This window comes from Sinocyclocheilus grahami, unplaced genomic scaffold, assembly GCF_001515645.1.
Source record: "Sinocyclocheilus grahami isolate Dianchi unplaced genomic scaffold, SAMN03320097.WGS_v1.1 scaffold25.1, whole genome shotgun sequence".
Lineage (NCBI taxonomy): Eukaryota > Metazoa > Chordata > Actinopteri > Cypriniformes > Cyprinidae > Sinocyclocheilus > Sinocyclocheilus grahami.
In genome coordinates this window covers 1489182-1503297 of record NW_015505204.1, presented here as the reverse complement: position 1 = coordinate 1503297, position 14116 = coordinate 1489182, and the positions used below count along the sequence as shown (strand labels likewise).

The 14116-nt window shown below is 36.1% G+C and overlaps 1 protein-coding gene across 1 annotated transcript in view; it reads left to right on the top strand.

Annotated features, from left to right (window-relative positions):
* The first annotated feature begins 783 nt into the window (after window positions 1-783).
* The window catches only part of LOC107564962 (ankyrin-2-like), a 50042-nt gene continuing 36709 nt past the window's right edge, over window positions 784-14116 (top strand). The window contains exons 1-6 of the mRNA XM_016250146.1: window positions 784-1218; window positions 8626-8727; window positions 11354-11452; window positions 12312-12410; window positions 12554-12652; window positions 13479-13664. Coding sequence (XP_016105632.1) covers window positions 1093-1218; window positions 8626-8727; window positions 11354-11452; window positions 12312-12410; window positions 12554-12652; window positions 13479-13664 — 711 coding nt within the window. The 5' untranslated portion in view covers window positions 784-1092. The remainder of the gene's footprint in view (window positions 1219-8625; window positions 8728-11353; window positions 11453-12311; window positions 12411-12553; window positions 12653-13478; window positions 13665-14116) is intronic.

Genomic DNA, 14116 nt, shown 5'->3' with positions numbered 1-14116 from the left:
GCCTTTTTGAAGCAGTTGGGTCTTTGACTACAGTAGCTGTGTGTTGGAGCGTACCATTCCCCTCCAGGTAGATTTGTATAAGTGGCTTACAGTTGCCCCTGTGTATTTATTCCCATGTGTTCCTGACAGCCTCCACTGTGGTCTTCCCCAAACTCCTCCCCAGCTCAGAGCAGCACGCTATGTGCCTCAGGTGTCTCTGTAGACTTGCCGTTTGTCACACAGTTTTTATTAACAGTTTCATGTTTTTTCTCTGAAACAAACCCTTTTTAATTGCGTCTCTATTCTTATACACGCACATTTGTGAAGTACACACACACACACACACACACACACACAGACACACCTGTATGCACGACACGTAAGGTCTGAAATAACGAAAAGGCCGATAAGCAAACATCAATCCTTGTGTGTTTTGTGTGCCAAAGTGTGTCCATTTATAACTGTCTATTTTGTACATCAATGAAACATACTGAGGTTAAGACAGGAGGTAAATATTGTTTTATATCTTATTGCTTTATATATGAAGAACACACACACACACACACACACACACACACACACACACACACACACACACACACACACACTCAATCACAGCTGGAATATAGCTGGATACCTCTACATCTGGACAGACAGGTCCATGGATACCTCTTCCTCTCTCTCCCTCTCTCTTCCTCTCTCTCCCTCTCTCTTCCTCTCTCTCCCTCTCTCTCCCTCACTCTCTCTCTCTCTCCCTCTCTTGTCCCTAGTTCATACATGGCGATATATATTCAGATTCAGCAAGTGAGGCTTTTCTCTCTTCAGCCAACCAATAGACTGGAGTAACTCTCTGCAGGGGAAAAAAGAGACAACAAACTGCACTGAAGAGGGAATTCACAGCGGATCAGAGTAGTTTAGTCTAAAGAGTTATTCAAAGGGATTTGTGGGAGGACACTGGCACAGTTTGTCCATTATCACCTTATTTAAAGGAGCTATTGGGAAAAGCAGAACAAGGACTCCAACATTTGCTTTAAACCATATGGGACTATTTCACATCTGAAGTGATATAGGAGAACCTGTGCACGGTTTCTGTGGCGGCTGTGGTTTGTCATCATGGCACATGCAGCAGCACACCTGAAAAAGGCACGGGAACTGGAACAACCTCCTGAGATAAAGGCTCTCGTAAAAGCCAGAGAGAGACGCAAGAGACACAGAGAGAGAGCAGAGCGCAAACGCAAGGTATACTAACACTTAAAAACCTCAATTAAAAAAAAACTCAAATTCATATGTGCCAGCTCAGATACAGCTGACCTATCACATGTGTCGGTTTAAAGAATTCTGCGATCATTTAATGTCAAAATCTTTACATTTATCATTGCAAAGTCTAGAAAGTGTAATCACACATGGCCCTAATACTATTTAAAATAGTTTATTTCATAATATCCAAATGTAGCATCTAGTAATCCAGTTGTTGTTCTTCATATTTTAATCTGTATTTATTCTGTGTGAATTGTTCGTTTTTGTTCTTTCAGTGTTAGCAGAAGTTAATGCAAAATCGAATTATTATTAAAAAATATTTTATATTACTTTTGTTTTATATAACTTGCCTTTATCGTTTCTTTATTATTAATAATAATGTTTAATTCTCAATTGTGTACAGAAAGTTATCACCACTGTTACCTGCAGTATATAATAATGAATGCAAATTTTTATGGTTGCATTTTAGTATTTTTGCGCTGCAGATGAGCTCCGGGGATAAATCCTATAGTCAGCTGTTCCGCACCTGTTTCAGAGCACAGATACTGGAAGAGGCTTAGGAAATAGGATCATCCTGTATGCAGATTTGTCTCTAGAGTGCAAAATCTCATTGGCTACATATGAGATGACATAACCTTTTGATATAACTCCTGTATGCTTTAGTTTTGTTCTTGCAATCTGCCAAGCACTTCCAAGTTTTGAAAATGTTTTACTGTATCAAAGATGAGATTTTTTTAATGGCTGATTCAGTTAAAATATATTAATTTCTAGTGAGAAACAACCAAGGAGTAGTGATATTTACCACCTTGTTCAATCTTGTTCAGCAAAATGAACACCTCTTCAGTCATTCTTTTTATTCATTTTAACAGAGTTAAAGGGATAGTTCACCCAAAAAAAAAAATTCTGTCATTAATTACTCACCCTCATGTCGTCCCAAACCCGTAAGACCTTCTTCGTTCATATTCGGAACACAAATTAACACCTATAGCGCCATTTTGGACAGTATCCACTGAACGTAAACAATGTATGCTGTTCTGTGTCAGCTGTGCCACGCGGATACATTTACATTGGTTAGTCTTTGATCTGAACGAAAACAATGTTTCCATGTGCTGCTGCATACGTTGTTTACGTTCAGTGGATACTCTCCAAAATGTCGCCAGGGTGGCGTGGAGGTGAGGAATTGTTGAATAAAGTACTTTATTTTTTTTTCCCCCGCACAAAAGTATTCTCGTAGCTTTGTAAAATTACGGTCGAACCACTAATGTCACATGGATTATTTAAACGATGTCCTTGCTACATTTTTGGACCTTGATCATGGTAGTATCCTTGCTGTGGGAGGGTCACAGAGCTCTCAGAATTCATCAAAAATAACTTAAATTTTGTTCCAAAGATGAACGAAGGTCTTATGGGTTTGGAACGACATGAGGGTGAATAATTAATGACAGAATTTTTATTTTTGGGGGAATTATCCCTAAAATGTTATATTTTCACATTCACATAAAATGTTTGATCATATTCAAGTCAGGAAATAATTGTAATGCAGCCATGGTAAATGGTGAGAACCACAAATGACTACTTCACCTCCAGAGTCTTGTTCATTTGTCAAGTGACAGACGCAATGAATGAATCATTCATGAAATATCCATCACCTCTAAAGAGAGGTTGGAAAGGGTTGAAAAAGCAACAGTGTTGATGGGAGTAAAAGTGTTTGTCTTGTCAGCACAGATGTGTCATAAAACAGACTTGTGTTATGCTATTTGACCTGGATGGCCTTCTGCAACCTATAACTACTTAACTGGCAGTGTCATCATTACAGTGTTTTTAAATGCCTATGAAACTAGAAATCTTAGCAGGTTATTATATTTGAGATACATAAGAAGCTGAGAATATTTACATAGAATTAGAATTTGCATGTGGAAATTTTCACGTATTACATCATTTACATGTAAATAGTACAATATACAGCGTTTTTATAACGTTAGTTCCTGAAAAATATTACTATTATTTTAAATGGGAAAGCCTAGTTATATTTTACAAATATATAAATGTTTTGGGACAAAATTGCTAGTGGGCCCGGTGACGTTTTGCTTGACTCCAAAAGAGTTTATTAGCAAGGATGCATTCAAAAAAAAATTTAATTTTGCATTTATAAAGATTTCTGTTTCTAACAAAAACAGTTCACTGTGTTAATCAGCATATTAGAATAATTTCTGAAGGGTCATGTGACTGGAGTAATGTCTGCTGAAAATGCAGCTTTGCAATAAATAGATTACATTTGAAAATATAATAAAGTAGAATGGTTCATTTAAACTATAATAGTATATTCACATTTTTTGTGAATTTTTCATTAGATAAATGCAGCCTGGGTAAGCATGAGGAAATAATTTGTTTGAATCTTTCCTACACATTTTGGTAACACTTTACAATAAGGTGTCATTTGTTAACATTAGTTAATGTATTAACTAGCATGAACAATGATCAACACATTTATTACAGAATTGATTCATCTTTGTTAATGTTAGTTAATCAAAATGGTTACACTTTACTTGAAGGGGTGTGCATAAGACTGACATGACACCTTCATAATCATGACATGACACATGTCATGAATATGAAGGTTTTTTATGCATGTTTATGACAACTGTCATTAAGTGTCATTCGCTCAGTTATGTAATTTTTTATGCAAAGATGACATTGTTTGAGATGTCTTTGTTATGGGCTATGGTTAGGGGTAGGGTTAGGTCAAATAATGTCATATTTTCATTAAAAATGACATAACTGAGTGAATGACACTTAATGACAGTTGTCATAAACATGCATAAAACCTCCTTCATATTCATGACATGTGTCATGTCATGATTATGAAGGTGTCATGTCAGTCTTATGCACACCCCTTCAAGTAAAGTGTTACCATAAAAATACAGTCGTTCATTGTTAGTTCATGTTAATTCACATTGCATTAACTAATGCTAACAAGCACAACTTGTGATTTTAATAATGCATTAGTAAACGCTGAAATTGACATTAACTAAGATTAATAAATGCTGTAGAAGTATTGTTCAATCTTAGTTCATGTTAACTAATGTAGTTACCTAATGTTAACTAATGAACCTTATAAGTGTTACCCACATTTTTGTATATTAGTCTACAACAGTGAAATAAATGTGTAAATATAAATAGAGATGCCTACTTTACATTCTCAGCTGTACTTGTACATAGAGTTCACTATGCTTTGTTTTTAAAGGCTAATTATGATGTGTTCCTTACTGTTTAAACACGTTTGTCATTATTGCCCCATTAACTGTAGTAAAACCCATAGTAGGCTGGTTAACTGGGGGCATGGCATTGATCAGGGCAGTCAATGGCAGGTCATTATGTCTGTAGTGGAAGTCAACCAAATGCTGAATAGTCTGGTGTCTGGTCAATGCAGACTGCCTCGGGACCAGAGATGACCCACAGACGCTGATGCCTCGATGCCATTTGGTCTGATTCTGTAGCCATTGCTATAGCTGTTTAATCTCGGTTACACTCCTCATGGATGATGAATTGGATTTATGTGGTGTTAAACCATTTTGGAAGAGCTTTTACTTGAGGATGAGAACCTCTTTTAGATGATGTTCCACGATTTACATAGTCCTCCAAATGTATGGCATTTGGTATGGATGGTATGACAACCAACCAAGGGTTTTTGTAAATAACACCCTCTTCCTCAGTTGTCCCGGTGGATGCACATTCCTGGCCCTCAGGAGGACAAGAACAGGTTTCCCAGCTGGCTCTTACCCAGTATGATTGTCCCTTGCTGTCCCTTGCTCTGTCACATTGCTGCTTGGGCCTGGAGGGGTTAAAAATAACCCAGCCCTGGATCCTGGACGGGGTGGATATTCGGCCTGATATAGCAATGGGAGACACATTTACGGCCGCAGTTGTCAGTTACGAAGCCAGGCGGGAAGAGAGACAAGACCGGAAAAGAAGAGGAGACAAGAGCCAAGGCGTCTGTGCCAATACGGGACGCAGATTCTCACAGAAGACACAGAGCAGGGATCAGAGAGAGCACATAAGAGATGGTATTCGGGACCTGAGGAGAAAGATAGACATGAAAGTTTTGGGGATTTCGCATTAGCTGGATAGATGCTCTGAAGCTGATAATTGAATGGGCTCCTGGGTACTACCTGAAGACTGAGGATAATGCAAACCCATAAAGCTAAGTGCATGTGAGCAAGAATCAATCTCCCGGGGAGCGATTTGATGTTCAGTGGTTGGTTATCACTGGAAGAGGCACAGTGAGTGCGGAAACTCGGTTGATGTAAAGTGTAGTGCAGCTTTTTTGCTAAGCTTTACCATGGGCAATGCGGCAATGTGTAAGGCATGTGGTTCAGGTAAAGGCCTGCGGACCATTGGAAGTGATCCATCTCTGGACCGTTACAACAGTTCTGTGGCAGATACCATGGTAAGACAATCTTAATAATATCCAGGTTCAGTAGAGGATTGTTGAGGTGATTTTCTTGCTAAAAAGTCCAGTTGTGTTTGTTATGCTGGGGTCGTAATACAGAACATGTATTCGACTTTCAATGTTCTCTCTCTCTCTCTTTATTTTTTAAATAAATTTTTAAAAATTTTTTAGTATGGTGATTGCAGTTAACATCTCATTAAGGATTTTCAACTTCTCAGATCTTGACTTAAAGGGACAGTTCACCCAAAAATTATTATTATTGTTTTTTTTTTGTTATCAGTTACTTACTCTCACATCGTCTCTAACCTGTATGACTTTTTTTCTTCTGGGGAACATGAGAAATGCACTCTTGGAAATAAAGGTTCCAAAAGGATTTTCTTAGAGTGATGCCAAAAGAAGAATCACTCTTAATTAAATGAACAGTTTTTATAAGAACCATTTATTTTTCTTGGTGTTAATAATCTGAAGAACATTTTTTTTATAAAGAACCTTTACTGTAATGGAATGTTAAAAGTTCTTCATGGAACAACTGTTACTAATAAAGAACCTTTATTATAGTGAGTGTGTTTCAGGTTTTTTTTTTGGTCATAAAATGAAAACCAATGGGCCCATGGTTGTCAGCAACACTCTTCAAAAGATTTTCTTTTGTGTTCCACAAAAGGTTATACAGGTTTAGAGCAACATGAGGATGGGTAAATCATGACAGAATGTTCATTTTTGGGTGAACTATCCTATCCCTTTAAGATAGAAAGCTTCCAATAGGCTTCTTAACTAGTTTAACCAGCAAGACTACTTTGGTCAACTAGCATCACCAGAAAGACCATGTTAACTGACTAGCTTCACTAACTAAGGTTTGCTGGCCATCAGCATGGCTATATGCTGGCCTGGCTGGTTTGACCAGCATCAAAAGAGCACTAACCTACAAAGCCTGCTGGATATTAAAGCTGTTTGATATGGTAGGGGTTTTTATAGTCAGTATTTCAAGACTTTGTAGTTTAATTAATTTTTATATTTGATTTTTATCAAATATAGTATAGTATGTCTTACCTCGGAAAAAGGTAACAATGATCACCACTAATGTAAAAGTATTCATTAGCAGTGGTATCACTTTTATTTCTATGAAAAGTGTAATTAATGAGAATTTAAGAGAACAATTTGATCAGGAAATGTCATGAACCAGATTTGAACTTTTGTTGCTTACATGAGCTCGAATAGTGGAGCATGTGTGAGTGCAACTTCATCAGCAAATGTACAGTGTCTGTTTCCATTGGATAGGTCTTATTCAGATCCCGCATTTGTTAAGATGTGACCTCTCAATCTCAGAAGGAGCAGAGGTCATGTCTCAAACATTTTGGGCAATAGTCTGTGATGACCTGACACATTAATGCTTCACACTCCACATGACCTGAGAGCTACTGATCTGTATATTAGCATCTTAAATACCGCTGCCAGAACTTAGCACCAATGCTCTTGTCAGTTCTAATGTAACAAGATTAAAATAAATACCTTAATATACTTGCTTCCGTTATTGAAAATGCTTGACTTTAGAGGTTTTAATATTTTCGTAACAATACTGTTTGTATGTTTTAATAAATTTTGTGTAGCTTTTGAAGGGTAATTGAAAGGTACCTGTACTCTCTACTTGCTCTGTAGTGTTCATTAATCAGATTTTGTGTTGGTATTGCACATGCTGTTTTTATTGTCACAGTTGTGACTTATGCCAAAGGCTTTAAAAGCGATTGCTCTGAAGTAGTATAATCAACACATGTTTGGTTGTTGATGCCAAATCTGAAATTTGACCTTGGCATTAATTTTCTTCCTCACATGGCAAGAGTTTCAGTGCATAACCATGCACACATGCAGATCTCTCTCTCTCTCTCTCTCTCTCTCTCTCTCTCTCTCTCTCTCTCTCTCTGTGTCTGTGTGTGTGTCTTGTCAGCTGCCTTCATTCTGTTTTGCCGTCTATATTTAGCAGAGTCACATTCAAACACAATTCTGATAAAAGGAGATGCACCCACTGAAATCACAACCTTCACATACTCGCTGAGACTTAAGCACATACCATAATCTTTGAGAAAATGAGAAATATTTACAGTACTGTTCAAACATTTGGGGGCAGTAAGATTTTTTTTAAATGTTTATGAAAGAAGTCTCTTATGCTCACCCAGGATGCATAAAAACAGTAATATTATGAAATATTATTACAAATGAAAATAACTTGCTGTTTTAATAGCCTATATTTAACAAATGTAATTTATTCATGTGATGGCACATGCACACATGCAGATCTCTCTCTCTCTCTCTCTCTCTCTCTCTGTCTCTCTCTGTGTCTGTGTGTGTGTCTTGTCAGCTGCCTTCATTCTGTTTTGCCGTCTATATTTAGCAGAGTCACATTCAAACACAATTCTGATAAAAGGAGATGCACCCACTGAAATCACAACCTTCACATACTCGCTGAGACTTAAGCACATACCATAATCTTTGAGAAAATTAGAAATATTTACAGTACTGTTCAAACATTTGGGGGCAGTAAGATTTTTTAAAAATGTTTATGAAAGAAGTCTCTTATGCTCACCCAGGATGCATAAAAACAGTAATATTATGAAATATTATTACAAATGAAAATAACTTGCTGTTTTAATAGCCTATATTTAACAAATGTAATTTATTCATGTGATGGCAAAGATGAATTTTCAGAAATAATTACTACATTTCGATTCCATTCGGTCTTACTGACCCCAAACTTTTGAATAGTAAGTGTATATTATCAGAAATGTCACAGATCACACCATTTGTTCTTGTTTAATATCTTGGAAATATGTCACATTATGGAAGTAAAATGAGTCGCATTGAATTTGATCACTTGAATATCGCTTTCAGTTTTTTACTAGTGCTGGGCTGATGTTTCCTAATGTTTTTCCTTTGTGTTGTCTAAACAGTCGGACAGTAACACCAGCTTCCTGAGGGCAGCCAGGGCAGGTAATGTTGAAAAGGTGCTGGAGTTCCTCAAGAGCGGACAGGACATTTCCACATGCAACCAGGTAACTTTATACATGAAACAGAATTTCAGTGTTGCAAAAATCTAAGAAATAATTGTAATGTCTTCTCGTTTATTTTCTTCTCATCATATTTCATATTTTTTTTACAATGCATTTCAAATGAATTCACCAATTGGAGGTTTTCCACACTGTTACATCTCAAGCCATTTAGATTATGTATTTATATGAATTAAATCTAATCTATTGAGATAAAATCTGTTGAGTAAAGCTGAATTTGAAGTCCATGGTTCTCCAGGAAGCGGGTATAGCCATAAACTTATTTCCAGCTTACATGTTCTGTCAACTCTGTGTTAGCTCCAAACTCTTTAGAAAGTCTTAGTAGATTATGCTTTGTGAGTGGAGGATAATCCCGATTATTAGAAATGTGTATGCTTTTTTTTACTTTGCTTTCCTCAATTTTTGTCCAGCCTGGGCACAAATTGCATTGTTATGATTGTATATAGAGAGCCATACTGATTCCTGACAAATGCTACATTGTCAGCATTATCAGCTAGTCCTCTGCCAAGCAATTCTTTCTAGTACATCAAAGCCTTTTTACTCATGCGTGTCTCTGGCAGCTGTTCCCACTCCCGACCTTCTGTACCTTCTGCTTAACTAAACCCTCCCACTGTCACAGCACTGCTGTGTTCAACCATTCCTTACAAATTACCCCTGGCATAACAATGCACTGATATCACAGAATATATTGAAGCTAATTGATCTTCAGTCTTAAAATGTGTGAAGTCCATATTAAACTGATTTCTTTTGAAATCAAACATAGTCAAATGCAAACATGCATGTAAAAAAAACATTATTTAAAATTATATAAAAAAATATATACACTCAGAAAAAAAGATACAAAACTGTCAGTGGAGTGGTACTTACTAAGATGTACTTTTATGTATTAATATGTATCATTTAGGGGTAAATAATGTACAAAGATGTTATTTTTAACTTTTGTACCTTAGGGTATTGCCCGAATGACAGCTTTTTAACTTTTTTTTCTGAGAGTGTTTGATTAAATTGTCCTTTTATGAATCTACAGGAAATACCACATGCAAAATACATTCAGTGAGGTTTGGCACAGACACGAACTGCAAAATTTTCAACCAATCATCTTCACAGTGTTGGTTTTAGCAAGGTGTGCCAACTGCCAAACAAATACTCTTGAGCCATGGAATCAACATGGAAAAAAAAGAGAAAAACAGTGTTTTAAGTGCCTTGATGTTACAGTAACATTTTTTTGGTGTAAAACTTTTTATGATTGTAGAATAAGGCACATTTCACTAAGTCTGACTGCCATGTGTCCAAATGAAATATTATATATGCTGATACATGATATAAACAACCTTTTGTGAAATATTTCCCTTGAAAAGTGCCATTGTGCTGTTTATTTATTGATTTTTTTATTTGACATTAAATGCAACTGGACGTGAAATAGCAAAAAAAAAATGTAATGTAAGTGACAGGTCTTGTCAAACTAGTAACAATAAAAAATAATCCTATATAATTTAATTCGTTTATTCAAATTTTCAGTTGAAATGGACTGAAATGACATCAGAGACAAATGTCATAGGGTTGCTATGACCCCTTTATTATGTAATGTGCTGAATTTGCCTCTGCTATGATGTATAATAGATTTGACCATGACATTATCCATTATGATGTCATCTGGAGTCACCAGTAATGAGCACATCAGTACAACAATGGACGGGCATTCCATGCTGTTTTCTCTCAAATCCACTCTTCTAATCCTCGCTGAGTGATATTGCAATATAATCTGCCCATGGTTTATCTATTTTTTTTTCTTTCCACTCTTACCGGAATCTCTCTCTCTGGATGTGAAAACTCCTCCAGCTTTCATTATCCAAATAAATGAGATTAGCGTTTCGCTAATTCTCTCTGCTTTTAATGACGAGTCTGACTTTTAGCCACACTGCGTTACACAAGAGCTGTCATGATTTACCCATCAAGCACGGAATGAGGTGCATTAGTACATTAAGACAGGTGGTGATGTTTGAATAAAGGGAATGCTTATTTACAGCTTGAGAAAAATGGATTAAACACTAAAATTCAATTTTTAAACATGTAAGCTTGATTTACTAATAAGTGACTTTTTACATGATATAATGAAAATCACATATGTCATAATGACTCAAATTCACAATTGCCATTTTTCTGGTCATTGCACTAAAATATAAAAAAGGCTGTTGCCAAATTTAGCCATAGTAAATCTGTGATAATTGTTCTTTACAAGTAGGATTTTCAAGCAAGAGATAAAATAAAATAAAATAAAATTGTTATACTATATTATGTTCTAATATATTCAACATGAAATTTCCATAATTAATCTTTATTTTTTTGTAGTTAATCTTTTTCAGCTATACGTAACGATTCTCCAATTAATGAACTCAGAGAATGTATCTCAGAGATCTAGTATAGGAAACATTTTTATTCTAGCATTATAAAATGACCCTTCCAAAAGTTTTTTAATGCAGCTTGTATATTGCTATTATTTATCATGAGCAAAAGTTGTTGTTGTCTTCTTCTGTATTGTATCCCAATATCAAATATGTACTGATTGTATTAATCAAGAAAATGTATTAATCACGTCTCTCTCTGTGCATAGAATGGACTCAATGCGCTCCATCTAGCAGCCAAAGAGGGTCACGTGGAGCTGGTGGAGGAACTTGTGGAGAGGGGTGCGACCGTGGACTCTTCAACCAAGGTTAAACACACATAAACACTGATAAATTGGAGGGAGGGGTATGTGATTCCCAAATGGCGAGAGAGAGAGAGTAAATCTGATGGAATGCCAGTCATGCAACACTGTGTATGATGAGTACAGTTGGACTCTGGTGACTCCTGTCATCTGACACACAGGGCTAAACAGACACACCCACACAAGCCAGGAACTATAAACACATGGCCAGCAATCACACTGACAGCAAGGAGTTCTATGAGGACAAAAGCTATTGAGACTTTGTGTTGGGCAGAAATGTGATTGTTTTAGTGTTTTTCATTCATTTGTTTTATTATGGACTAGATTTGTAAAAGTCCTTTTTTGCCTAAAAAGATTTCTGCAATTCAGGCCAAATGTCTCATATAGTCCGAAGTCCTCATTTGCAAATAGCTGTTCTTGTTTTATGCATACACTGAAATAAAAGTATGTAAAAATACAGATCATATGTACTGTGTCACAAATATGGAATTTTCCATATTGTTTTCTTACAGCTGTTTATCCGTTTTTCCATTTATTTCTTACAGTGTAAACATCACTGAATTGTGTTAAATTTATTCATTAAATTTTTTTTAAAAATTGCTTTTGGTGTAAGGAAAAAAACTATATCATGAAATTTTGCATCTGAAATAAATGTGATATTTTGTTATAGATATTTTTATTTTTAGAATTTATTAATTTAGCAATTTGAAATTTATAAGGTAAAGCAAGCCCACAATACTCCCCCCCCCCCCTTTTTCAGTGTTGTCCTTTTGTGCTTTTAATGATTCACACCAGTACCAGTAAATTCAAACACAAACAAGTGCACAATCACAGTGAATATGTATCTCTCTTTCCTCCTCTCCAGAAAGGGAACACAGCATTGCACATTGCTTGTCTAGCTGGGCAGAAAGAAGTTGCGAAGTTGTTGGTGAAAAGAGGAGCAGATGTAAACTCGCAATCACAGGTGGGAAAATCCTGTAAAATTATAATAATATTTATAATTTTTAATTTATATTTTTAAAATATATAATTTAATTTAATATGATTAAAATGTAATTCAATAAAATTTTATAATGTTAAGCTTTATGGTACCTGTTGTTACTACAGAATGGCTTCACTCCACTTTATATGGCTGCTCAAGAGAATCACCTGGATGTTGTGCAATATCTTCTGGAGAATGGTGGAAACCAGAGCATGGCCACAGAGGTTTGTGATTGCGAGGGTTGTGTGTGTGTGTGTGTGTGTGTGTGTGTGTGTATTTTCATTCATTGCAATATGCCCATACAAGTACCTGTGTCTAAAAAGAGGAGAATCTTTACACATTTCCATGCATGGACTGAGATTTTGATACCTTGCTTATTTTCTTTGTACATACATATGTGACCCTGGACTTGGGTATATTTGTAGCAATAGCCAAAAATACATTGTATGGGTCAAAATTATTAATTTTTCTTTTATGCCAAAAATCATCAGGATATTAATTAAAGATCATGTTCCATGAAGATATTTTGTAAATTTCCTACTGTAAATATATTAAAACTTAATTTTTGATTAGTAATGTGCATTGCTAAGAACTTCATTTGGACAGCTTTAAAGGCGATTTTCTCAGTATTTTGATTTTTTTGCACCCTCAGATTCCAGATTTTCAAATAGTTGTATCTTGGCCAAATAATTTGAAAAATCGACCCTTATGACTGGTTTTGTGGTCCAGGGTCACATATGTGATAGCATTGTTCAAACATGCAAGGTAAAGATTGCGTAAAATTGGATGGAAGTAAATTCTCAAATCCTGAATGATTTTAAATGACATTCATCCCTGCTAGAAGTACAGCCAATATAGCATCAGATGGTTTAAGGTTGTATATGGTCACTATGCAGGTCCAAGCTAGACTAGGTGGTGGATCATATGGACTTCCAACCATTGGACTTAGTTTTGATCTGCATATTGGTCAACCTGTTTATAGCCTTTGTTTTTGAACAAAGAGATGGTTTTGTTTGTTAATCTCTGCTTGTCTGTTGTCTATGTTTGTAGGATGGCTTCACTCCTCTGGCCATTGCTCTGCAGCAGAGTCATAATCAGGTGGTCTCTCTGCTGCTGGAACATGACACAAAAGGTAAAGTCCGCCTGCCTGCGCTCCACATCGCTGCCCGCAAGGATGACACCAAGTCTGCTGCTTTGCTGCTTCAGAACGACCATAATGCTGATGTCCAGTCTAAGGTGAGAAAATAAATAGTGAAAATGTAATGTTCATGCGATGGAACTATAATAATTCTGTGTTTTTTTTACGGGTATGTATAGATAATGCCATTGTTTTAAGGTTTTTTGGACATGGCGTCATGACAGCATTGTGTGTTGTTTGAACATTTGAGTGTACTATTGATGTTTTTTCATATAGTACCTGTACAGTATCATTGTACCATGGTGTTCTTTGAACACTGCTAAACATATTGTTATACTATGACTGTACCATGGTACCACAGTTCGTTTTGAAGGATTGTTTATGAGTTTTTGAAGGATTTTATTAATCCATTAATCTTAAAGGAATAGTTCACCGCAAAATGTGCTGAAAATTCCACCTTCAGGCCGTCCAAGATGCAGATTAGCTGAATTGAGGAGCTGATTTGGAGAAATGTACCATCATATCACATGAATCCTCTGCAGTGAATGGG